The 27,989-nt window shown below is 35.4% G+C and overlaps 2 protein-coding genes across 2 annotated transcripts; both read right to left on the reverse strand.

Moving 5' to 3' along the window:
- Positions 1–9,417: 9,417 nt before the first annotated feature.
- On the reverse strand, positions 9,418–12,779 carry LOC149006469 (protein NRT1/ PTR FAMILY 1.2-like). The gene is made up of 4 exons (XM_089167324.1): positions 12,497–12,779; positions 12,136–12,353; positions 11,472–12,025; positions 9,418–10,867 (listed from the first exon to the last, which is right to left on the reverse strand). Exons 1-4 carry the CDS (start codon positions 12,594–12,596, stop codon positions 9,991–9,993), a joined length of 1,749 nt encoding a protein of 582 aa, XP_089023450.1. The 5' UTR covers positions 12,597–12,779; the 3' UTR covers positions 9,418–9,990.
- Positions 12,780–17,312: 4,533 nt separating this feature from the next.
- Positions 17,313–18,672, reverse strand: LOC149006470 (bark storage protein A-like). The gene is made up of 5 exons (XM_089165957.1): positions 18,568–18,672; positions 18,234–18,240; positions 18,102–18,172; positions 17,751–18,002; positions 17,313–17,654 (listed from the first exon to the last, which is right to left on the reverse strand). Exons 1-5 carry the CDS (start codon positions 18,670–18,672, stop codon positions 17,313–17,315), a joined length of 777 nt encoding a protein of 258 aa, XP_089022083.1.
- Between the last annotated feature and the right edge of the window lie 9,317 nt (positions 18,673–27,989).

Genomic DNA, 27,989 nt, shown 5'->3' on the forward strand with positions numbered 1-27,989 from the left:
AAATTCTATAAACTGTTTTATAAACCCATTTCCTTAGCTGGATTTAATATTCGTCTTGCGTCCGGCTTGAAAGCCCTAGAAGGAAGCTGGTAGCTAGGGGTTGTATGTTGTATGGTATTGTTTTGGTAGTTAAGGGTTGTTTGGTAATGTTAGTGGTGGTTAGGGCTTGTAAATTAACGTTTTTGTTTTTTTTTTTTTTTTTGGTAAATTAACGTTTTTGTTTTGATTCTTTGTTTTTACTTTTTAGATAAGAAGTGGTTTATGGGCATTTTTGTTTTGAATGTTGAAATCATGTACGGTTATGCGAGAAAAATGTTTTTATAACACAAAGATGAACGAACGAAATAGCGAAGATGCTTTGAGTTTTTAAGGTTTTAAAATAAGAGGTTATACTTTGATTAGGGGTGTCAACGGTGCGGTTTGGGTTGGTTTCGGACTGAAAAACATTTAGCCCAAATATGGCCCATTAGCAAAATAACGGTTTTGGACCGGTTTCGGTTTGATGCGGTTTGAGTTCGGACTAATTAACGGTTTGAGCTAACGGTTTAGATTCAGGTTGACTAATGGACCTAATGGTTAATGGTGTACAAGAAAAAGAATAAGAAAAAATAATTGAACATCCTACAACAAAAGTCAAAAGTTTATGGAAAGCCAAGTTGCTATTGGTCAATTTCCGTTAAAAAAATTCACTCATCCTATAGAAATTAAGAAAACTAGATATTTAAGTAGTAGAATGATTATTTGATCTTTAAATTCATGCTTAGGTTTTTTTTAATTGTCTAGACTAACTACCAAGTAGTAATATAGTGATTTAAATATTATTTAATGTAAAATTACAAAATGGAGTTGTAAAACGGGCTATAACGGGTTGCGATTCGGTTTCGGGTTTGTGCAAGCCGCGCTATCCTCACCCCAAACACAGCCCATTAAGGTTCGGTTCGGACCGGTTCGGGCTATAACGGGCCGATGTAATGCGGTTTAAATAGTTTGAACTACAAATTAACACCCCTAACTTTGATATAAAAAGGACAGGAATGCTCCTTTACTTTTTCAAGATAAATTTTTTTTCTTTTCATACTAGGCGCTTTTTATATATTGGGGGTGGGGATAGTATGTATACCATCAATAACTATCAAACCCACGACTTTTTCACAAGGGGTCTTGGTCTTTCCAATTGAGCCACCCTGCGATACAGTTTCTTTTGCATCATGTTTCTCAAAGTGGATTCAAATCTGTGCCAAAGTGCAAGTTCCTTTGAAAAATTGTGGGGGGGGGGGGGGGGGGAACAAAGAACAAATTAGATTATACATTCATGTTTTGAATTGTTTATGTTCCAAAAATGCAAAAAGCCACAAGAAAAAAGATATAATACCGTACAATCCTTGGGACTATGTTCTCCTTACATCCTTCACTAAAAGAGGCACATTGTCAATAATCAAAAGGTGGATTTTCCCTCTTAAATGTGTAATATAAAAGTATAAGTTGAGCATAGTCTTCTAACCCTATGATAGAAGGTTTTGATTCTTATTATCACGCCTAAACTTATATTTTTTTTTTTGGTCAAAATCTAAAAAGCTTGATTATATAAAAGAGTTAAAGGCAGGAGACCTAGACAACAAGGAAGTATCAATCATGAACAATGGTGGAACATTCCTCCAAGACCTAGACAAAGAGAGACAACGTGCTCCATTAGCAAGAAAATCTACAAAAACGTTTGAAAACCTAGGTATATAATTAATAAACACCCAACCGAAATATGAAGAAATCATCAAAATATCTGATACTAAACTAAGGCAAATTCAATCTAATGATGAAGAGAAGTCCCCGCAAAGAAAAAATTGCGGGTGTACAATCTGAATTGACTTGGATCATCTCCACCCTCAACGATTTTCTAAGAAGTAAGCCATCCAAGCAATTCCATTGCTGAAGCCAACCGACCTAAACAATCCTTGCATTGAGCAACCAAAAAGAAGCCCCAAGAATCCCATAAAATATAGCTCCTACCTCCCTTGTTGGAGTGGATCTCCCAGGCACCGTCCACAAACACTTAAAAGCAATCAACCTCCTCAGTTTGTCTAGCAATAGAATACATAGCCAAATCCCCTATAAAGTATGACTCAGTCAAGGAATTTTGAATATTAACACAAATGTAAGAAAAGCAAGACATAGTAGATCTAACTGAGACATCAAGACCACAAAACATGGAGGAGTTTTGAGAATTCTAGATGCACAAAGCCATAAAACTCCAAATTTGATTCAACCTATTCATATCGCCATAGCCATTGAATTTCGTCTAAATAAACTCCATTCAGTCATGAATGTCAATCCCTCGAAATATAGACATATTAATACGTAGGGGAGAAAGTTCTCAACACATTTTTGCACGAGGGCAAAAGAATAAAGCATGGCTAATGGTTTTCTTACCACAAAACCACAAATTAAGTATAGAGGTGCTAAAGCAATGTGTCTATTAAAGAGAGAATTAGAAGTAGCAATTGCCTCATGAGATGGTCTTCAAAGAAAATATATAATTTTTGGAATAGTAGGGATATCCCAAATTTGTTTCCAAAATACAGATGAGGATGATGATGAAACAATATTACCTCGAGCATCTGCAAAGCCAAACATTGATAATATGTAGGTTTAACAGTAAATCATTATAGTTCAACTATCCAAGGAAATAGCACTAAGCATGGGAATGATACATATGACATCCACTTCAATAGGAGAGAAGAGGGACATCCAATTGTAAATCCTGCCAATTAATAAAATCCTTTACCCAAATAGGACTATGGTTAAGAGGGGGGCTATAGATACCTTTGAAAGGTAGTGATGGTAGCCAAGGGTCTTGATAAATATTAATTGAAGACCTATTCTCACTTGTATAATCAAACCCTGGCATAGTATATCCTTGCTAATAATTAAGTACACTCCTCCATCCCCAAGAGCTGCAAGATGGAGCTCAACAATCAAGGAAAGGTGTGTCCTTGTTATATTTGGCATACATAACATAAGCCCATAATGAATTAGGATTTGTCAATAGCCTTCAACTTTGCTTGGCCAACAAAGCTTAATTAAAACAATGAACATCTTGGAATCCTAAACCGCCTTCTCTTGCCCCTACACAAAGTCTCCCATTTAACCCAACATATACCTTTCCCTCGATCATCCTTCCACCAAAATTGGCGAATTTTCTGATTCATGGCCTGGTTCATTAGGAATAAGGAAACATGACATAGCATAGACTGTGAGTGCAAATGCCACAACTTTAATCAATACTTCCTTACCGATTGGAGTTAACATTTTTCCTTTCCAATCAGATAACTTAGAGGCCTAGCCTCTCAAGGATAAAAGAGGAAGTTTGAACCTTGGACCTTCCAATGGAAGATGGGAGGCCAAGGTTAACCCCACGTGATTGGATCTCTTTTAAATCTAAAGTGGATAATGTCACTTCTAACCTGATTAGGGGTTCTGATACTAAATAAAACAACTGACTTATCCGGATTAATATGCAATCCTGAAACCAAGTCAAAGTTCTGAAGGAGGGTGTTAATTTGCACCGTATTAGGAATATAGGCTGGGGAAAAATAACATGCAATCATTAGTAAAGAGAAGATGGTTAATCACAGGGCCCCTTTGGAAAATCTTAAAGTTAGACAATCTAGGAATACCTCTATTGGATGTGATACGTTGGGAGAAAATCTCTATACAAAGGATAAAGATGTAAGGACTCAAGGGACAACCTTGTTGAATTCCTCTATTAGGAACTAACTTCCTAGAAAGGACTCTATTGATCTTGGTCTAGTAAGTCACAGCGGTAATACACTGCATGACCCACTGGTCAGCAAACCCCAAGTGCTTCAAAATATGTTCAACGAATGACCACTCTAATTTGACATAAGCCTTGCACAGGTCAAGTGTGAGAGCCAAACCCTAAATTTGATTTAGTTTTTTCATAAAGTAAAGGTATTCATGGGCTAGATAAATATTATCATAAATAGCTCTACCTGGTACAAAAGCACTTTGCATCTAGCTAATGAGGGATCCCAAAATGAGTTTGAGACGATTAGCTAAACATTTTGCAATGACTTTATAGGGAGTGATGCATAGATTGATACAACAAAAATGGGAAACATCCTGGGGATGACCTCTTTTGGGAATGAGAGAAATAATGGTTTTATTAAAACACTTAAGTATGTCTCCTCCCATTGAAAAAGTGTTGCACACCATGTACTAGATCAGGGCCAATAATCTCCCAATATTTTTGGTTAGAATCGAGTAGGGAGACCATCAAAACCAGGGGCCTTGGTGCCTTTAATTTGGATTCTTGATTTCCTCAAAAGAAAAGGAAGAGTAGAGAGTAGAATAATCTAACGTTGTAATGCATGGTGAGGTGCTAGAGAGAAACTCCTAAGAAGGGGTGGGAGATGAGGAAGAGAAGATGGAAGTGAAATGAGAGAAGATTTCAGAGTGAATTTGGGACTCCTCAGTTAACCATCTCCCAAAACTATCCTTAATTTTGGGAATGGAATTTTATTATCTCTTTTGGGTGGTGGAAGCATTAAAGAACTTGGTGTTTCTATCCCCTTCTGAAAGTCAAAGAACCCTAGATCGTTGAGACCAAAACTTTTTTTTTGCTAGAAGTTGTTTTTCAATTTCCTACTTAAGTTCCAAATTTTCCTTGGTAGAGGAGTCAAAAGGGGGCTTATTTTGACAAACTTCCAGTAAATGGATTAGATTTGCAATTTCAATAAAAGCATTTTGGAAAATTGCCTTACTCCAGGTCCTAATGGATTTGGTATAGTTTTTTGATTTTCTATTGAAGCTAGTAAGAAAAAGAGCCAAGACTTGGGGCATTCCAACCTCAGGTGATTTGATGGAGAGGTCCAGATGATCTTTCCATTTAATCTCATAATGAAACCTCATTTGTCTTTTATTGGCAGGATACAAAGTAATCTCAAGTGGGGTGTGATTAGAGCCCACCATAACCCATCTATGACTCTGGATACTCCCAAATAAATCAAGGAACTCGACATTTACAAAAGCTCTATTTAAACACTCCTTAACTAGGGCTTGACCTTGTCTCTTATTGGACCAGGAAAATTTGGGACTAGTGTGTTTCACCTAAAAAAGATTGCAAGATTCTATGGCCCCCCTAAAAGCATCTATTTAGGGTTGAGGTTTGGGGGGGGGGGGGGTGTCCACCAAGCTTATCCTCATTACACAAAATTTCATCAAAATCACCAAAGATAAGCCAAGGGGAACTCACCAATAATCTCAAATGAGACAATTCATACCAAATTCGATCCCTATGCTCAACTTGAGAATGTCCATACACTAAATTTGTTCTAAACTCTGCATTAGAAGAGTTTACTTTGATAAGTAAATCAACAATATGAGAAGAAGAAGAGAATATAGTGAATGAGATATTAACATTCTAGAATATACCAATACCTCCAGAAAGTCCAATTAGATTTACAAAGAAACAAAATCATTGAAATGAAGCTGTCTTGACAATCTACTTATTTCAACAAATTTTTATTTAGTTTCCATGAGAAAATGATGTTGGGTCTCCCTTTCCTACAAACTTTTTGCAGGTTTTGTTGAATCAGGGGTGGACCAAGCCCATGACAGTTTTAAGCTAGTAGCTTCATGGTACTTGAGGAGGCTGATTTAGGGTAGCTTGCCTCACCCTTGCAACAACATAAGATGGATAACCCCTATGTGCTCGTCAACCCACCCAAACGGCGAACAGCAAGGCACCACGGAAGAAGAGCAGAACGGGGGCCCACCCGGACAACACAGCCGGGAGCTTAGAAGAAGAAGAAGAGGCACGGCAAGCCAAGGGCACCAAAGCCCCCCCAGACCAGGAAGGGCGGGGCGAGCAGACGGGGACCCACGTCCCCACCCGGCCCAGCCGGCCGCGGCCCCCTCACCCTAGCCGTCCAAAAGAAACTTAGCTGATCTCCCACTAGCTTGACATGCCATGGCATTAAGGCCTAGTCCCTTAAAACCCCGAAATGGTAAAAATCATTGTCATCTTCAAGTCGAAGTCTCTTTAGCATAACAATTACTTGATTAGGGGAAGCATCTATTTTTCTATTATTTTGAGGCTGTAAAACAAGTTGGGGACTATCATTTTCAGTGATTTCCTCAATAAACAGTTTTGGTCCCATAATAGTCACTCAATAATGATGGGTTGTCCTCTAGTGATCACATTTGAAGGACCCTCTTCATCTGGGAGATCATATGCAATTGATTAACAATTGGATTCTGTTCAGCCATGGAAGGCACTGGTAAAAGCATCTGATTATTTGGGAGGGAGATGGTAGAATCTTCCAAAATCTCAACCGGTTCTCCAGGGGAGAAAGCATTATTGCAATGGTAAGAAAACATTAAATTATGTATTCTAGAGAATTTAAAAATAAATTTGATGATTTTAATAAACATTAAAGTTTGGGTCACGAGTAGTGACATGTACATGTTACATTGATTACATGATGAAATAAATGTAACCACTTGTACCTACCTCACTCATTATTAGTCGGTGGAATTTACACATTTACCTTTATGGTACAAAGAAAATTTATTCACAAACAGAATCAATACAAGCAATGACATCGAACATCACAAATTGTAGCCATAGGGTTGGTGCCTTGTCCACCCAAATCGACCAGGCTAAGGCTTTTTATTTAATATTTTATTTTATTAATTAATATTTTCAATTATGTAAATTGTTTAGATTTATTTTTATTTAAAATAATAGGAAAATCTCCAAAATCCATAATAGACTTTTTGCCTATTATGATTATGGTGAGAATTTCATTATCTTCATTTATGCGCATATTTACTTAAAATTTTATAGTTAAAATGAGGGAATAAATATTCAATACATATTTTTTTATAAAAATCTTAATTTTTCACTTTTTCACTTTTTGTCTTACTTGCTTACTATTATTTTTCTAATGAACTTTTATTTTGATACCAAACTTATTTTTTATTCTCATAATTTATTTTTGATAAAATTTACCAAACCATTTTTCATTCTTGACCAATAATGACTTCTTATACTTATTTCTTTTAAATAGGCATAATAGAGAATGAGAATTGATAATAAAAACTAAAAAAAAAAGAGCGGGTAATTTTCATATGGAACCCCTGAGGTTTGGTCTATATCATTTTTAGAAAAAAAAAATTGAGATTTTGCATATGCCTCCCCAGTGCTATAGAAAAAGTCAATTTAAGGACAAATTTATCGTTTCTATGACCAATTTGCCCTTATTCTATTTTTTGGGGGCAAATTTCATTTGGACCCCTAATGTTTGGTTTGTGTCATTTTTAGTCAAAAAAAATTGAAACTTTGCATTTGACTTCCCTGTACTATAGAAAATGTCAATTTAAGGATAAATTATCACTTTATCACCAATTTGCCCTTTTTTTAATTTAATTTTTTTACATATACATCCTACTTGCCATTAAACTTGTGACTCCCCTTTTAGTTCAAAAATAGGGTTTAAGCTAAGGGGTACTTGAATGATTTCAACATATAAAGGTATTTTGGTCATATTTTAAAATTAATTTGAATTTTAAGAATTTTCTATAATTTAAACTTTATTTTTGGACTAAAAGTGAAGTCACAAGTTTCATTGCAGATAGGACGTATATGTAACAAATTTAAATTAAAAAAAGAATAAGGGCAAATTGGTCATAAAAGTGATAATTTGTCCTTAAATTGACATTTTCTATAGTATAGCGAAAGCAAATGCAGAGTCTCAATTCTTTTGGACTAAAAATGACCTAAACCAAACCTCAGGGGGTCCAAATGAAATTTGCCCCCAAAAAAAGAATAATGGCAAATTGGTCATAGAAACGATAATTTGTCCTCAAATTGACTTTTTCTATAGCACATGGGAGACATATGCAAAGTCTCAATTTTTTTGAACTAAAAATGACATAGACCAAACCTTAGGGGGTCCATAAGAAAATTACCCAAAAAAGAGCCTAAGAAAGCTGATATCCTATTAAGTGACCTTTGAACTTGAGAGAAAAGAGAAGATATGGTGTAACGGTAAAATGTTAAAAATGATACTACCTAGCTCCCGTGACCAAGATAACATTGCTTCAATTGATAAATTAACTTCCCTTGATCGTCATCAAGAGAAAGTGGGCGGAATTTATTATGTTCTATTAATGTGAAAGACACACAGATCTGTCCTTGCTTCAGTCTAAGGCTCTTTGGGTATCAATTTTCATTCTCTATTATGCCTATTTAAAAGAAATAAATACAGTAATCATTATTGGTCAAGAATGAAAAATAGTTTGGTGAATTTTGTCAAAAATAAATTATGGAATGAAAAATAAGTTTAGTATGTCAAAATAAAAAATTGTTAAAAAATGATAGTGAGCAACTGAAAAAAGAGAAAAGATAATATATGTATATATATAAGAATATGTATTGACTATTTTATTCTCATCTTAACTATGAAATTTTAAGTATACTTTTGCATAAATGAAAAGAATGAAATTCTCACCATAATCCATAATAGGCAAAAAGTCTATTATGGATTTTGGAGGCTTTTCTATTATTTTAAATAAAAACAAAACTGATAATAGATGCCAAACAATTTAAAATTTATAAAAAAAATTATCATAATTGAGAATGATAATTGGTATCAAAAAGGGCCTTAAAGTTGATTCATATACATGAAAGCTACTAAATGCGTGGAACACAAAACAAGCAAAACATAATCAGAGTAAGTCTAATTCATGCCATGAGTATCTAGAGAGTTCACTAGTAACAATGGTAAGCTCTTCAAACACTTGATAAAGCAAGTGAAGTGAAGAGAAAATTAAATAAAGATTGGACTATATGAAAATGGAGTACAGCACACAAAGCTCAAGACCAAGGAAGTGGATGTGCTTTTGGAATGCTTGTATATAATGAGATGATCTTGATATGGAATGTTAGATTGCTAAAATCTTCGGTTAATATGGGAATGCAGATCACCAAGATTGCACATTAAGATGGCTGAGATCTTCTTTTAGAAATTGCATCTTTTAGTATGATCTCTTTATGGTGATGACATCCATAATTAATATTATTTATAACAATTCTAGATTCGAATATTTATTCAAGTTTCATTATGTTAAGGAAAACTAGTTATATATAGAAACTTAAATGTTCTTTAATTCTCTTCAATTTTTCAAAACAGCAGCCATTACTAGCCCCTGTATCTTGGTTTGAAGCTTATATCTGTCTGCCATGGATGGATGATGGAAATTTAATGTTCTTTATATCCTTTTAAATCATGGAAACTTAATGTTCCCTACCCTGCAGGGGAACTGTTTGTTTTCTAGTTTTAACTTCCATGTCCAACTCAAATTTCTCAACAACCTGCAGTAACACCTTTCACCTACGGCTCCTACACAACCAAGACAATTTTTTTAAAGCCCATTACTGAGGCTCTCCAACTGCAAAGCTGCCTTGTTCATAAAATATATGCTTAGAAAGCCTATCAGAATATTACAAATTGGAGGTTATACCATTTCCACTATTTCTGCTGGTTTTATGAGTTTCTTCTGTTTCTCCCAAAAAAAAGATATGGCTTTGCCCTTGCTGGTAGCAGTATGCCCATACAATCAGACAGAGAGACAGAGAGGTAGGTGCTGGTTTCTGGTTGAAATTAACCACTTCCACACATTTTTTTTTCACTGACTTGGGTTACAGCAAGATTTTCCCAACAAAAGAAGCAAAAGATACAATCTAACACAGGTATACAGCAACATGGTTTCATATAAACAAAGAAAAATATATAGAAGCTGGCTTTAATGAGGGAGTTTCTATGAAATACCCACCAATCTGTACCATACATCAAGTTTAATGGGTGTTGAAAATTTGTAGACTGGTAAGATCCAAAGGTTTAAAGTGAAGCATCCATAGAGCCTTTTGCCAAATAAATCAAACTGATGATGGATGTGTAGTACTCTGGCTTAGGCTGCCATAGATGCTGAAGCTCCACCTTCAAGCTTGGTTTCCTCCTCTTTCTTAGACTCATAAGCCCAACAACATACAAGAAAATAAACCATATCAACTGCACTAACAATTGCAAGAAGCCAGTAATAATAGTCATAGTGACCCTTGTTAGGGTTACTTGAAACCCAACTCTCATTGCCTTCTCCCTTTGTAGCTCCATCCACAATCTTCACTATAAAACTCCCTATCAAGTTACCTGCAGCCATACCCAGTGTGAAAAGAGCCATTGCCATGCTAGCTAAGTTCTTAGAGAAATGGGAGTAATAGAATTCTATTTGTGCCACAGCAGTTATTGCCTCAGCAAAGCCATTCAAACACATTTGTGGCACCAACCACATAGCTGACATGGAAACCATACTGTATGGATTATCTGCTAACCCTTCTCTGATAGCAGTTCTCCTTCTAGCCCTTTCAACTCCTGCTGAGACTGCCATGGATGCAATAGAGACCACTATTCCAATCCCCATACGTTGTTTTTGGCTAAGTCCATAAGGTTTTCCCATGTGTTTTGCCATTAGAGGAACGATTAAACGATCATACATGACTACCCATATAGTCAAGGAGAGTACCATGAACACTGAAAATGAACCAGCAGGAATTTGGAAGTGAGATGTGATGTGTCTGTTCATGGTGCTTGCTTGAATTGCTGTGAAAGAAGCTTGGTTTATGATGACCTGAACCATTATACAACTAGACCATATAGGCATAACCCTCAATAGTGATTTCAGGGCTTCTACTTGATCCACTGTGCAGAGCTTCTTTGGATTTGACATTGAAGTCTCTGGTTTTACATCTGTTCCTTGATTCTCAATGATGCAAGCTTTGTTTAAGAACCTATAGAGAAAATTTCATCAATAATAAGACGATCAGAAGGTGAGACAGAATAGCAAATTGTGAGAAAAGATCAATTTTTTTATCCCCTGCAGATGAAGTAACATCAAGGAGTTCTTTGGGTTAGATTGTTGCAACAAAAAACTTTTACCATACAAAAGATTTTTGGTTGAAGGGTAAAAACCCATTGCTAGATGGGTTCCACTTCTAACATGAATTGAGGAAAAAGGGGAAAGAATCGACTTTTTCTTGGGGTCAAAAGAAATTAAATGCATGATTGAAATTAGCTACAAGAGCTAGGGGCTCATACGGGGCCTAGCCTATGCTTGAAGCCATCATCATAAGACACGCTGAAGTCAGCATACCTGAACTGAGTTTTGCTTTTTACCGATCCCTATGAATCATAAAACTTTGACAGTAGTGATTGACTGATAGTGACGGTGATTAAACAGGTGCAGTAAATCATGGAACTGGAAAAGATCAAAGCAAATCCTATTTGATTTTAACATATGAGAATGACTACACGTTTATGCTTGCCAGTTGCTTGTGAAAATGGGTAAGAGATGTGAAAATGGGTAAGAGAGTAGGGACACTGGTACCACCATACCTTAGGTTCTTGGTCGGTTCGACGAGCTCTGAACCTGGGGCCTTATGGTAGCATTCATGAGAGTTGTTAGCAGGGTAAGAAACATTTCTGTTCTTGAAGGCAACTACGGGTACTTGAAAGAATCCAGTGAACAAGCTCTTACTGGCCTTCACTTTGATGTACAGAGGAGAACCCACTAAGAAGAGAAGAGACGCTATGAACATGAGAACTGTAGGAACTGCAAAACCCACTCTCCAACCCATGTTGTCCTGAATGTATACAACCACCGTGAGTGCAAGAATGGTAGAAACACCAGTGGAAGCATAAAACCAGTTGAAGAAGCTCTGTAAGAGGCCTTCATTGTTTGGATCGCCTTTCTTGATTAACTGATCTGCTCCAAATGCAATGGAGCATGGCCTAATGCAACCAGCACCGATTGACATGAGACCGAAAGAGGAAAATAGGAAACCCAGTTGGGCTGCCGTGGCTGATTTGCATTTTCCGGCCGCTGGGTTGCAGAAGGAAGAGGGCTTCGTTTCTGGAACCATGGCTGTTAACCATAGCATAATCATCCCCTGCCAGGACCAAACTAGTGTTAAAATCATCTTTTTTCTGAAAAGAAACAAACTAAGCAGTCCAAGGGTTTTGGGAAGAGGGGACCAAGTGAAACCTTGATTCAACTTACAAGTAGGGCAGATAAGGAACCCAAAGCGATGACACGAAAGCGACCAAAGCAAGAATCTGAGAGGAAAGCTCCCACCACAGCAAGGCCATTGGAGGTAGCAGACCAGAGCAAGAGAATGGTAGTTCCAGTGGCGGCATCCAAGTGATAATCTTTCATCAAGTAGAAGATCATATTGGGCATAAGCCCATAGCTTGCAACCTTCTCAAACGATTCATTCACTGTAGAATTAAAATAACAAGAGAGAAATGTGAAGGAATTAAGAAACCCCTTAGTAGTAGTTACATTATTCTCAGAATAAAAGGGGAAAAACAAGTATCCTTCTCCGAAATTGGAAAAATTATAGCAGAGTTGACGAACTCACAAATGATAAAGGGCATCGTTCTCAAACCACCCTGTCTCATTGTTGAAACTGAACATAGCTGGTTTGTCTTGGGAGAGTTCTGTGCCAACTCCTCGTCCATCTCCTCTATTTCCTCCCTCAACCTGCAACTAATTTGCTCTCAAATTCATGGACGGAGAGAACTCCAGAGAAGAGAGCTTTAGAAACCCCCTGAGCTGTGTACTCATATACCCAGTTGCCCACGGCCCACGCAAATGGTAGTGGGGTATTCAGAAACCACACAGTAACGCAATGACAGTTGCCACGGTAGAAAGAAAAAAAATACTGAAAACCCCAACTGGGTTTCTATTTGCCTTGAGTTGAGAGTAAATTTACTGTGTCACAGTTTTGGCCAGTTTTCAACTTGGTGAAGCCAAGATCCTGGTTCAAACAGTGAATAAGAAGAGGGTTAAAAATGGAAATTGGATGAAAAGACTGGATAAGAAGTGTTCAGTGTGGAACTGTTTATTTCATTGTTTGAAATGGTCCTCGCATTTTGTAACAAGACAGGAGCAATCAGGTTCTGAAATTGCAGATAACCATTGAAACAGGGACAACGATGGAAGACACAACTCTGCACAGAACAATCTATAAGAGTGGGTATAATCTGAATAAGGGAAGAAATCAAAGAAAAACGACAAATTGTTTGACATAATCTAAGGCAATGGCAACTTCAGCAATACCAACAAACCAATCTTTTCTCTGTTCTAGTGAAGATCCCAAGCAATTCCTCTGATCTCAATGGGGTCATCTTGGCCCATAAGTCAATTATTACAACTTGTATTTCAAGCTACTTCGAAATCCCAATTTGAAGTTACCTTGTGTGTTCTCTTTTTCAGTTTTGGGGTGGGAAGAGAACCCTTCCTTTCTCTGGTTAAAATCCAATGTGAAGTTCAAATTTTCATGAAATGTGGCCAAACAAAGAATAAATTGTCAAAAGTTGACTTGGATTGAATTCGAGATTGACCAATTAGAATTTTATTAGTCTATTTATGTGTCGACAAGACAAATTCCATCCTAGAAGTTTTATACAAATAAAGTCTTGAGGTAGTTTCTCTTATGCATTCTTATCCTAGTTACTGTTTATTGAAAAAATATTTACCTTCACCTCAAATTATAAAGATTTATATCTTAATTTACTAATTCATTATCATTAATTGCTCAAATAGTAATTAGATGAGACTTGTTATAGAATTTTAATCATCCTAAATGATAAAATGATTCTTCTATTTTTTTTTTAACTGACATTCACTTATATAAGAACCACAAGATAGGTCAACAACATTGTCAGAAATTTGAAAGTAGATATGTGTAGTTGCCCAAGGGATCTAATTATAATTTACTTTTTTATTTTAAAGATATTAATCATTAAACCCTACTTCTCCAAGTCAGCAGAAGAATTAAAAATTCAAAAACAGAGGAAGTAGGAAATAAATAATACACTATAGATGCATGTGGATGTGGGTCACCTAGGAAAAGAGTGCAACTGCAACCAGCCCTATAAATTTTATGTTGAATTACTCATAAACAATGGATTAAACTATAAAGTTGAAGGACTATAGCCATTATTAGATTAGCATTTTACAGAGAAAAAGAAGAAAACAAACAGACCCATTTGGGTTTGATTCACAAACTTCACATGGGGTTGAATTAAAGAGAGATAGACACTTTACTTGGAAATGGAAATTGGTCCTACCTGAAGACAACCAAAGTTTACTGTCTAAAGGTTACAAAAAACCACTACACTGTACACAAGATATGGATGGAAAAAGAGAGAGGTTTTTTTTCAGCTTTCTCAATTCTTCCTTTTTGTATCAGTTCTCTGTGTCAGGAAAAGCCTTTCTCTGATTTCATTTCTTATTACTTGGGTGGATGCTCTGTATTGAATCTGAATCTGAGAGTGGAAACTAACTTGATTCGGTTTTTATTGGTCTAAACACTCTGTACAGGAGTTAATTGTACAATAATTCAGCATTAGTTCCTATAATCTTTGATTCAAGCACAAGAGTGTTTCCACATGGTCTGGAATTTGATATCAAATCCCAGTGAAAACCCTTTTCGGGGAAATCGAAGTGGAACTGCTGTTAATGCAATCTTTAATAATATGACTGCTTTTGAAGCAAATGTTGAAGATTGAAAACTGAGTAGTGCAGCACTCTTTGACACCTAGCCCAGAATAATTTATCTAAGTCTTCTTCTTTGTTTAATTCAAATTACAAGAAAGAAAAGAAAAAAATGAAAGGAAAGAGACCCAGTAAGCAAGCTTGAAAGTGGAAGCTTAACATTCCTTCCGGGATTCCAGGGTTTGTGAAGAAATTTGGGGTTTTTATTTTAAGCAAGAATTTGAGAACGACAACTATAGTTCTCAATGAAAGCTATTAAGTGGAGAGCAATCATTTAAGGGTTTTTGGGTTTTAGATCTCAAAGAGGCAGTTAAAATACCCAGAAACAAGAAGTTGGGTAGGTGAGAACACAGTAAAAAAAAAAAAAAAAAAAAAAACCCAGTGTTCAATGTAGAAGAGACGACAAGAACAAAAGGGACTTTTTCTTTTTCCTTCTTTGATTGATTGCAGCAAAGGGGACTTTACTGCAGAAAGAGAATCTAGGAAAGGAGATGGTAATCCAGATTCCAGAGTCTCCAGGCTCACAGAAGGGCCCCAACCCAGAAACATATCCTCATTCATGATTCAAAGACTATATGTCCTTCTCTCTCCCTCTTTATCTCTGTGTAGATAGAAAGAAGGAAAGAAAGGCCAATGATGACAACACCTTCGCCTTGTTCTTCTTTGTATTGACATTAACAAGACAGACAGCGTGGGAGAGAGTGGAGTTTTAGGTCTCTGTGTGTGGTAATAGGCCAATAATCAATTAACCAAAAGAAAAAGAAAAAAGGCCATAATCTAAGCACCCTTTACGGCTCTCTCTCCCCACTTCTTCACAACTTCAGAAGCCCTGCACCTGCATTCCATTCTCCACTTTTAACTCCTTAGATCTGTTTAGCTTGCTTCCACCAGCCCCATCAAAACATGGGACCCGGCTGGGGTGGACTCTACCATGGGCAGGGCTATAGTTATCATTTCGGAATTGGGATGGTCAAGGGTTGGTGAGCAGTCCAGTTTCAAAAGATGTTTATAAGCTGAGAAATGCCATTGTGTTAAATACAATTAGATCAACATTGAAAGAAAAGAATAATGGAAGGAACACAGACAGAGGAAGAACAGTACAATCTACCATTACAGGGTTGTTCGGTTGGTAATATCAACACCTTTAAGTGAAGAGGTCGTAGGTTTGATTATGTCTCATAGTACATTATAGAATAATCTCATCCCTAATATATAAAAATTATTTGATCTCCTCTCCTCCAAGAGAAAAACCAAGAAGAAGAAGAAGAAAGAGAAGTAAATTTCTCAAGTCTCAACCAACTGTCAAAACAGCACTCTAAAAACTCTCACCCGAATCTCAAAAATCCCAAACCTTACAATGACTTCATAAAAGAATACTAATTACTGACTCATAGAATTTAATTGGGTAAATGGGTTGAACAGTTGGCTAGGCCCAAGCTAGCAGTGTCAATGGTTCGGTTTGGTCTTAATGGCTTTAGGTTGAAACCACCAAGCCCTAACATGGATCATTTGCAAAATAGGGACTTTGGTTCGGTTTCGGTTTAGTGCAGTTTGGATTTTGGTTGGATTGGTTTTGACACCATTAATTGTCAACTCATAATCAAATCACTATACGTTGTTTGAAATTAAAAATTATGAGTCTAGGATCTTGTTACATGGGCTATAATGGGCCAATTCGTTTTGGTTTTAATGGTTCAATCTCAAAATTTTCACCTTTAGCCCAAGCCCTTTACTCCCTTCACATATTTTAGCCCTATACTCTCTTCAAATATTTCATACAAAGAGGTCATTTAGGTTATCCATCAAAATATGTTGGTGTAGGCCACCTCAATGTTGACTATACAAAAATTTGGGTCACGTATATAACACATTATTTTACTTTTGGTAAGAATATTTTGAGTCTTTTACATATTGCACACTATAATGGGCTAGAACTCTGGGAGTACCTCATTATAGTGACTTAAATTACGTGGCATTCACTTGCTAAATTACAAATTGTACATTGTTAGACTTACACCCTAGATTTTGTTAAGTCACATGGAAAAATGGCCATAGTGCCCTTAGTAGAGTAAAATGACATAACTACTTCCCAATTAGTACCCTTCCATACCCAACTCTTAGGTGGTGAAGGGAGATCATCTTCTACCTACACTTCGCCGGAAGCTACCTATCACCGCTGCTAAAAACTGTCCCACCCCTCCCCCTACCGGTGACCACCACCCCTACCTTCTCTCTCTCTCTCACACACACAAAATCTTGCAGTGTGCAACTTATAATTTAGCAAATAAGTGCCATATAATTTAGAACACTCTCGTAAAGTACCTAGAGTTTCACCCCATTCTAGTGTGCAACATGTAAAACACTCTAGTATATTTATTTTTTAGTTAACTTTTCTTTAGATTAGGACTTTTTTTTCTTCATAACCGGTGGATTTTTATATGAAGATCACACTTATGGAAAGAGGGAGGTGTCACTGTGACTACCATGACTTCATCAATATATAATTAACAACAATATTGAAAACGAATCACATCCAAACTTGACCATGGCATGAAATTCCGGTTGTTTTTTTTATAGCCCAATGAGCTAAAATTCCATTTTCATAATACTTATTCATATAATTATAAGCTAACAGACAATATTAATACTGAAACCATTCAATAAAGCGTTGAGCTTCACATAGAGCTAACAGTAGCATCAGGAAGATCCTTGTGCACATACTTGACAAGACGTAACAGAACCTCAATGAGATTCTGGACATGAAGAGGAGTAAAAGTTTTTTCTTGATCGTATAGAGCTCTCATAATTAAGAAAGGGATCTGCTGCTGATGACTGATTAAAGCAATGGCTGCACTTTCCATATCCACAATGCTTACTTGAAATTTTGAATTCAGGAAGTCCTTGTAAGCAGCATTGTCAAGATGCATATTTGCACTACTCCCTCTCTTCACTCTCACTACTCTTGGAGTTTCTTTTAAACATGTTGACTCATCTATGCATCCCTCCAGTTCCATTTCCTGATGAACACCAAGAACATCTCTGATGAGTTCAAGATACGATAGACTACTGGATTAGCATCAAAGGTATTTGATTAGGTTGATGGTTTTACTTGCCTCCAGTTTTGTGGCAAATTCAAATATAGCTTGAGAAACAGGAACCCAGAAAATTTTACTCCTTGAATAAGAGCCCTCAGCAGAATGGAAAATCTCTTCTGCTTGATACCAAATATTATTCAGGAAATTATCTGCTGAATCATCATCGTTGGTTTTGTTTGTAAAATCTCCAAAATTCAAGTATCCATAGTCCCTGGTAAAGTCTCCATCTTCTTCCAGAGAGAGTGGATCTTCTGGACCATCTCCATATCTCTGTACAGAAATTAGTAACAAGAAGAAGAGTATTGGAAGGAAATTAAACAAATGACCACTGAGACTAATTGGATTTTGTAACTTAATGAGCTTTCCTACCTGCCAATTCCATATTCCTGTGTGTGCCCAATGCTGAGGAATTACTATGTTCCCCACATTCTGAGCCTTATCTGTATTCCCAGCAAATCCAAAGTGAACAATACCTTTCATTGGAAATAAGGTGCACATCACCTGGGTAGTAGTTGCTGCATTCATCTGTTGTGAGGAAATTGCATACAAGCAGTACTGAGTAAATTTAAGAAATACTAAGAACCCAGATTAGGTAATAGTTCATATTAACATATAAACTACTAACCATGCCCTTCCCAGTTACAGCCAGTATTGAACTGTAATCATTAATTTCACCTACATGGAATCTCCTCCCTTGAGAAATCACACAAATTAACAAAATGTTAGACTGTGCTCCTAATGGATTTGTCTTCGATATTGCTTAGAATCCATTGAAAATCAAAGAATTTGTAGGATTTCTGAACTGAACAAAAAGAAGTTTAATTTTCACCTGCATAATCAACATGGTCATAAGGTTCATCCACAGATTCATAGCTTGATGACTGAATAAGGGGCTGCAACAAAGGAGTGCTCGGGACCAACACTCCGACGAATGGCCCATCCCTGTTAATCTTCTTCAACTTCTTGAGGATTTCTTTAGAGAGTTCAGCTTTAGAGACTTCATATCTGCATGATAATAATAAGATCAAAGAGACCATAAGAAGATCCCTAAAACAACCCATCTTGTTTACAGACCAATTGAGAGGACTGAAGAACTCTAGACACATACATACCCTCTTAAATAACTGATCCAAATGATATTTGATATCAACCTCGACAAATTTTTCCAACCAAGAAAAGAAATTTTGATCAGATGGATTTCAATAACAAGATAACTTGCTCGGGAAATTCTTGCTTTCTTCCCTCAAATTAGAAGAAAACCGATCTATTAATGTATGTAACATTGCAAGTAAAACAGCAGTTTTCCATACACAAGGTGATTCTATAATCTCTATAGGATTGTTTTTATTTGATGAAACTCTATCAAGAACTTTGACTGCTCACCTAAAAGACGTTTAGGTTTCTTAGAATGATATAAAACCATGACACACTTAAATTGATCTGGTTGCTCCACCAAATAAGGTTGTACCCTCCTCCATAAAAGCAATAAAGAAGTGATAAGAGGAATGCTGAAAAAAATAAAATTATTACAAGAGAACTGTTTCTAAGAAAAAATTTGAAGAGGAAGTTTCCTAACAAGACAAGTGTTTCTAATGGGTTAAAGTTCCATTAGAGAGTATAGCTTTCAATGGAGATGAGTAATTGGGCTTTTCTTCTGTGTACGTGGGTGGGCTTTGTTTCCTTGTATATTCTCAATTTGTTCGGTTGTTCATTTTAACCAAATGGACTGATTCGTAATAGATACTGGATTTGATTTGTCCACATTTGCCCATTTAAGGGGTAGTACACCATCCTCACCTAGACACAAGGGGCAAATGAAAAACAAATATTCTAGTGGTTTCCATCTAGAAGTTTTTTTCTTCCTCTTCAATGGAAATATTTTATAAGAGTATTTTCTTTTATACTTTAATATTTTAATATCAGAAAAGATGTTACTTCTATTATAAATATGTAATGTACACAATTCAATAGAAGAGTTCGATTCATCTTGTGTTAATTTTCTTCTTTGTCTTTTACATGTTATCAGCACGACATTAATCAAAGTAATTGCATTTTGGGAAGAAAGACGACAAACTATACACCATTTTGCTTTCTATTCCAAGGTGGAAAAGAAGATCGACTTTCTTATGCTTGCTTTATATAAATAATAGAGTTTGTCTTGTCCATCTTACAATGTAAGTGCATCGTAATTATGATGTGATCTATTGAATCTTAGAGTCAAATAAATGATGAAATATTAGGTCATTAAGTTTTATTAATATAATATTTGAGCCTGTTTTTTCAAATTAGTTAGTTTATTGGTAATTATTATTTTTTTATTTAAAATTTTATTGATAATGTGTTTAGAAATTTCATTTTTGTGGTTGGATGAAAATATAAGAATTTTCGATGTGATACTAGATAATTCATTAGATATAGTTTTTTCAATAAATTAAATTAAAACTTATGATACAAGATTTCAATTCTTAGTTTTTTCTATAGCAAGTAAGGTTTGCTATTATTCTTTCTTAATTTTTTTTATTTCTTCTGTTTCTAAACACGTGTTTTGATAATTACGTTAAGTGTCATGATAAAGATTAGTTATATATGTGTATATTTTGATATAATATTTATATATCATGCTTTGTTTTATCATATATTAATTTTCTACTATTAGATTTGTACTAGCATAATAATTTCATTTCAATATTTTATTAGTATGAAATCTATATTACTTATAAATACAATCATATAAAATTATGATATTATAGTATTTATAGTAGTAGTTGTGCAACACTTCAGATTGAATTGACAATTGTGGTTTATTATTAACCAACCATAACATGATGATTTTCTTTATTGTATACAGTGGTTGTTAGTTTTACACCACAAATGTTGTTGGATAGTAGAATAGAGCATTGTTTTATTAATTATAGAGAAGTTATACACTTTACATTTTTAATATTAGAACATTATTATAATTATATATATTATTCATAGACATGTATATGTTACTTAGCGTTACATGAAATTTATTTTAATTTTTACACTTATTTATATTAACTTGTACCATGTCAAATTTTACAAAGTTTGAATTTGCGGCCCTTGATCAACAAAGAATTTCTTAACATGGATTCTTAATACTGAAATCTACATTAAGGCTAATGGTCTTGCAAATACAATTATAAAAAAAAAAAAAAAAAGAATTCAACCAAAATAAGGTGAAGGTCATGATTTTTTTTTTTGCAATCATCTCTATAAAATGTTAAGAGATGGATATTTAAGTATGATCATTAAAAGATAGTAATTCTATTTAAAACTTGTCTAAACGGGTGCACCTGAAGTTACAAGGTTTTAAAACTATTAAAAATTAATTTTCAATTAAAATTATGTGGAGGAAATATTATTGATGAAGGCTTATGGGAATTTTGTTTTCTTTACTTGTCACGTTTTAGATGTATTGTTACAATAAAAAACATCTCTTTGTAGCTGAGTAAAATAATGAACTATTAATGAAAAATCATGAAATTTGTCTTCCTGATTTTACTCCATTCCCAAGTTCAATCAATAGATTCAATTATGGAGTTATAATTTAAAATTAGATGTTTGGTTGTGGAATGAAATATGTGGATTCATCCTAAAAAACTATTTGATCAACGTGATTTTTGTGAATGTACAAATGAATTTTAATCTTGGATTTCACCCTTACCCTAAATCTCTGATTCACGTTTTTAATGTAAAAAGAAATTTCATGAATCAGGATTTTTACACCATCGGGTATATTCTTAGATTTGAAATCACGGATTCATGTCCAACAGCCCTTAAGTACATACAACAATTCATAATAAGCTTAAAAAAAATAGAATTATCATTGTGGCTATGACCAATGGCGTGGACAAAGCAAAATACAAAATAGTTGTCATCATTATGATATAAATAAACAAGAGAACAATAAAGATTTTCAATGTAATTCTTCAAGAAGTAAGTCTAATATTTATCATGGATATAGTATGAAAGATCATTGGGTACATGTTAGTCTTACTCCATAACATTTTGTTAAATTTTATCAAAATTCAATAAAAAGAAGAAAAATAATAATGTAGAGATGAAATTGATTTTCCTTCTCTCCCCATGCATTGGGTTGGAGGATCGCATTGCTATTTTCCAGTAGCTCCGAAACTCTCCAAAGCTATAAGATACTTAGCCTAGAAGATATTGCACAATTCATAATAATCCCAAAAAGCTCACTTGGAATTCCAATGTCCCAAAGAGAATCAACAATAAAACTCCATTTAAGATAATCATATGCCTACTCCAAAGTGTTTGAATAAAGTAGGGTTCTACAATGGTTGTCTCTCGTGTGTATGAGATGAGGTACAACTTTGAGTGTGCTTTAGTTGTTGAGTTAATGTAGACTTTTGAAAGCCTTAAAAGTGTTTGAATAATATTGACTTCTTAAACTCCAATTATGATTGAGATAATGTATTCTTCTATATTTTAGATAAGGTATAAAATCAAATAGAATATGCTATTGAGGTAAAGGGTTTGGCCAAGGCTATTGTAGATACATGTGGTCTTCTAAAAATACCCTTGATGAGTGGAGATTATGCAAAATGTATAATTCTATGTGATTCATGGTTTTCAAGAATCACTTAATAAAGAATTGGACTCATGATTAATTCCACATAATCAAAGCATTCTTGTATTTTTTTCTCAAATCTTATTGCTTTGATCTAATGAAGGTGAATGCCAACTGGACTTTTTTTTTCTTTCTTCTTTCTCTGTTTCAATAATTGTTAATGAAATGCTAATTTGATTTCCAATTCTCACTAATTATAATTGGAAGTTTACCACCAGAAGTGATTATTCTAGTGAATTCCAGTTTAAAAGAAAACTGTTGTTCTTTTCCATTTAATTCCCACCATTAGAATTTAAAACAAAAATATTCTATTTTTAACCCTACTTATCTCTTATAAAATCCTCAATTTGCAACCCAAAGAAGCAAGGCGAGAAAGAGAGAGACAAAGACAGAGAGATGGAGATTAGTGCAAGAAAAACCATTATTTTGCTTTTAATGGTAATGAGTCTAGTGCTACTTAGCAATGTTGGAGCTGCAAGACAAATGGATTATGGCGCATTGCATCAACCCTCTAGAAAGGATGAACTTAGAAAGCATAAGCTCCGTGCTTGCTTGCGAAGCAAAGTTGCCAGAGGTGGTTTTGCCCATATTGCAAGTGATACTGAACGTGTTAGAGGTACTGGCAATGGTGGTCGATTAAGACCTATGTTCTAAGCACCATGATGCATATCTCCACAGTTTATTTGCTAATCCTTTGCTTTCTTGTTTATGTTGCCCTTTGATTTCATTTAAAAAGTACTTTTATGATTAAAGAATAAATGGGGCAACCAATGTTGGAGGAATGAGTGAAGGTTTCTTGTAATCTGATATTATCGACTTATCGTTTATACAATTTAAATGTTCGTTTACTAAAATAAATTGGGGAAGTGTTATAAAATAGAGAAGATATATTAAAGACAATGAAGAAAATTAGAACAAGATGAATCGAATTCTTCTATTAAATTATGCACATTATATATTTATAGTAAAAGTAGCATCTTCTTTGGTATGAAAATATTAGAGTCCACAAGAAAATATAATATTTGATTCTTGCACACAATAAGATGTTTTTTTGATATGGGAGTATAGGTTACTAACCATGATAGAAGGTGCATAGAATATAATATTTATTGTCAATATTGTGTGTTAGGGTGGGCTATCATCTTCAGTTAATATGGGAAATGTGCATCCCAAAGATTGTACGCTAAAGTGTTTGAGATCTTGAGTTGGAAGTTATATCTTTTGGTATTATCTCTTTAGGAGTGATGGATAACCTCAATCATTATTATTTACAAAATTTCTCCTTAGATGTTTATCAATAGATAATGTACCTCATTAAAACCTTACTAAGAAAAAATCTCGTGGGAAAAAGTCTTAGTGAAGAAAAAAATTACATTTTTAAATAATACGTATTGCTAGCTACCTTATTAGAAACTTTACCAGGAACGCCTAGTGGGATAAAACCTTTGTGAAGAAAAAAGAGTACAACACATGTTTTACTTCCTCTGATGGTAATATTATGGAATATCTTTGACTCTAAACACCTCAAAATCATATACCAACTTCTCAAAATTTGAAGTAAGTAATGTTTCAGAAAATAAATCTGCCAAATTACCACTTTAACGAATTCGTGAACATGATTTCACCATTTTGTTCAAGATCATAAATAAATAATTTTGGAGGAGTATGTTTCATTCTATCTTCTTTGAAGTATCGAAATATATGTTTAACACTATTACAATATCTTTGTATTAGGGTATAACTAAATCTTGCTAATAGACTTATAAAAAATGTTTATCCAACTGTGTACTATTAGTAAGATGCATTGGTGCTCCAATTGCACTAAGATATTGTCACATCCGCCCAGTCGATACCAGTCGATACATGATCCACCTGAATACCAGAGGGAGTGATCCACAATCACAAGATCAGGTTCACACACAATCACCAAACCAATCCACACAATAACATAATCTTGAGCATGAACAATTAAATTTAATAATTTATTAATATTAAGAGACAAGAATATTCAAAAGGATTTTTAAAGAATGCAAAAGCGAAATCAAAACTGACAAATTATCTATCAAAAATGGGAAGCCAAACTAGAAAAGAAAGAGGAGTTTACTTCTTCCATGGTTTCAATCTCTTTTCTAAACGTTTATAAACTTGCATCACTACGTCTAACTCTAGTTCATAAACCCAACGGCAAACTAAGTGGGTCATGCCACTACTGATCAGAGCTGTAAGAGTATTCTAGACAAACACACGGATCATAACACGAGTCATAACCAGCTCCCAATGATTCCTGAGCTAAATGCTCAAGGGGAATACCTCCAAACTTGGGAACTCTTCTTCACCTACACCACCATCTAAAAACAACATTTCCATAAGGGATGACTTCCAAAAAACTAGGCAAGTAATTCAACAATGTACATGTAACCACATAATCAAAGCATGAGAAAGTATTAAGTATGATGAAATTATACGTAAATGCAATGCAATGGAGTAATGCTCTTCACTCTAACCAATGCAAGTCTTTATCTATGTAGATACGCATTAAGGTACACCACCAGCCTCCTCTGGGTAGTCTCACATAGACCCCAATGGCTCTGACCAAACTAGGCATCACGACCAAGGTATAGAGATATCAGTCTTTTCATTGACCATGGTTAGGGCTTAGGGCCATACTCTCTCACCACAACCATTGACGTGAGAACTTGCACATGTCAGGATAATACCTAGCCTAATGCAAGTCATTTACTTAATCACATTGTTCTAGGTTGAGATACCTCCTCTACGGCACCGACCAACTCTGTTCAATATCCCTCCCTACCTAGAGTCAACGTATCTTATGGCTCTGACCAACTCGGACTACGCCTCAACTTAACTCTATTGGTCATCCACATACGATGTTGGCGGGGGAAGCTCTCATGTCCTCTCATGGGTTGGTTACCGGTCTTGAGCGCCCATGAGCTCAACCCTAACATATGTAACCCCACTAATGAATGGCTCCCACAATGCGGTTTTGTCCCTTCACGGGTTGGTTACCTGTCTTAAGTGCCCACCAACCCAACATTGCTACCACGGGTCACTCAGCATCAATACCCCCGCTGATAAGGTAATGACATGATGGGTGTTACCTAACCATGCATAGCTAGACATCCTAGATGTACAACCTAAACTACATGTCCATTGTAAGATTCTTGGGGCAATGGCCATGCCACAACCCCAAGTCAAGTCTATACATACACTGATATTCTCAAACTCAACTATGTCACTTCATATAACAGCAGGATACAAGTCATTATGCAGGTTCATTGTTAAATTAAATTTCGATGATTAATATACATAGTTGAATTTCCTCATCTATCAAGTAGATTGTAACCTTTCAAAGAGATTCAAAATACGGCTTAACACAATCCAAGTTACCTAATTAGTTGTTGATTTCAAGTTAGAAAACAAACTAAGAAGTCATGCATTGCAAATAGAAACAAAACCTAAAGACAACAGAGCCTAGGGTAGCTTGGGGTAGGGTAGCCTGGGGAGACCTGTGCCAATTGACCCTAGGGTAGGGTCACCTGGACAAGCCTAGGTATGGTCTCTTGGGTCAACCCCTGCAAGGCGACCCTATCGGTGCACTGACATCATACGATTGGGGCCTTCCAACAGCTTTAAATTTGGGTTCCAAACAAGTTCCAAAACAATTGGGGCTTTCCAAAACCCCCTAAGAATAAGATCTAACTACAACAAGCAATCTAAAACTTGAATTTAAGCAACAATCTAACAATACATAATTTAGATCTATCCGAAATCTATCTATAAAGAAAATCGGCATATAACAAAGTGATTATAGAATCATTCCAATGGCAAGATACAAATAGAGTTTAGGTTCCTTATAATTACTGATCTTCCAATGGGGTTTTTCCTTCGGTAAAATATCAAAAGAGATAAGCTATACTAAAGTCTAGCTCGATCAAGTCTAGCTGGTTTGGTCAAGAGATTAGCATGGTGGAGACCGCCTCCACATGGATGAATTAAGATGAATGTTGATGCTACAGTTAATCGAACAAAGGAGGTTGCTATGGTTGGGGTGTCTTTAGAGATTTTGTGGAACACTTTCTAGGTGGTTTTGGAAAAAGAATCTCTTATGGGAGGGTTCAAGCTGAAGGCCATGTTCGAAGGCCTACGGAGGGCGTCTGATCTGAGCTTGTTCCCGCTTCAGGTGGAAATTTATTCTCATAGAGCTGTTGAGGTGTTGGACCCTATTTGTGTGGACCGTGGAAGAGTGGGTAGGTTGGTGGATCAGATTGATACTTACCGTGGTGAGGGTAGGTGTGTGCGGTGTGGTTTTGTTGGTCGTGACGTGAATAAAGCTACCGATTAGATGTCAAAGTTTGCTCTTAACCCTGAGTGCTCTAAGATGTTCTTTTAGGATATCCCCACTGGGTTGGAGGATATCCTCAAGGCAGATCGTGATGCTATTTCCCAGTAGTTTTGCTTTGGCTCATTGACCCCATTTATGTTCCCCCTCCCCCCCCCCCCCCCAAAAAAAAAAAAAAAAAAAAAAAACCTTTAGGGCCTGTTTGGTTACATGAATCCAGAGATTTCAAATCTCTGGATTCGTGAATCTGAGAATTATACCCGTTTGGTTGTAAAAATCTCTAGATTCATGAAATCTAGAGATTCACCTTTTTACATTAAAAACTTGAATTTGTAGATTTATATCACGACGATCAAATAATTTTTTAGGATGAATCTAGAAATTTCATTCCACAACCAAACATTTAATTTTATAAATTATGACTCCATAAATTTGAAATCTATAGATTTGAAATCTTTAGATATTTGAAATCTTCAGACTCATGTAACCAAACAGACCCTTAGACAATCATTAAAAGAAATAATTAATGATGTTCAAAATCATATTTCTAAACTCTCACTTAATTGTAATTAAATTTTACCATTTTTGTACATAATTAATTCTTATTGCAGTGGTGGACAACCCGTCCAAGTACCCCATGGTTAGGATGGCCAATATCCCCTTGGAAAAAGGCATGAAGAATCTCCTCCCTAGAGAAAAGGCACGAAAAACCTCTTCCTCCAAGGAAGGCACGAAGAACCTACCCCCTCGGGGAAAGGCACGAAAAACCTCCCCCTCGAAAAAAGGCATAAAGAACATCATCTAATTAAGCTCGGCCCTCTCATTGTCTCTTTTACTATAACCTTTACAATATTCTTTTAGCGAAAAAGAAAAAACCTTTATAAGATTCATGTAGCCTACCCTCATTGGGTTGGGATAGGGTTAAGATTGTTGTTGTTGCTTGAAAGATTTCAAGTTGACCCACCTAACCTATGTCCATTTGATATTGAACCTTGAATAACTATAATAGAAGGAATGAGAAAAGATACACAGAGCTCTTTTTTTCTTTTTTTTCTTCTTCTGGTGAGAAACAAATCTATCGCTAAGAAGGGCTCTTATGAACAGTAGCATCTAAGTTACATTGTCTCAAAAGCCATAAATTGATAAAAGACCAAATTTTCAAGAACTTAATTAAAAATACCGACCTAAACAAAGAATTTATAACAACATTGGAGTTCTTTGGAAATAGGCAAAATATATTCATAATTTGAAGCACTCGCAATAAATTTATTTATTTTTT

Source organism: Hakea prostrata, chromosome 8, assembly GCF_041222555.1.
Source record: "Hakea prostrata isolate BN-2017 chromosome 8, UWA_Hpros_2, whole genome shotgun sequence".
NCBI lineage: Eukaryota > Viridiplantae > Streptophyta > Magnoliopsida > Proteales > Proteaceae > Hakea > Hakea prostrata.

Coding starts and splice junctions, on each gene's coding strand:
- LOC149006469 (XM_089167324.1), bottom strand. CDS start 12,596: ATGGACGAGGAGTTGGCACAGAACTCTCCCAAGACAAACCAGCTATGT. Junction 12,354..12,496: donor AACGATGCCCTTTATCATTT/GTGAGTTCGTCA, acceptor TTAATTCTACAG/TGAATGAATCGTTTGAGAAG. Junction 12,026..12,135: donor GTTCCTTATCTGCCCTACTT/GTAAGTTGAATC, acceptor TGGTCCTGGCAG/GGGATGATTATGCTATGGTT.
- LOC149006470 (XM_089165957.1), bottom strand. CDS start 18,672: ATGGGCCATTCGTCGGAGTGTTGGTCCCGAGCACTCCTTTGTTGCAGC. Junction 18,003..18,101: donor CAGGAATATGGAATTGGCAG/GTAGGAAAGCTC, acceptor ATTTCTGTACAG/AGATATGGAGATGGTCCAGA. Junction 17,655..17,750: donor AATTTGCCACAAAACTGGAG/GCAAGTAAAACC, acceptor GGTGTTCATCAG/GAAATGGAACTGGAGGGATG.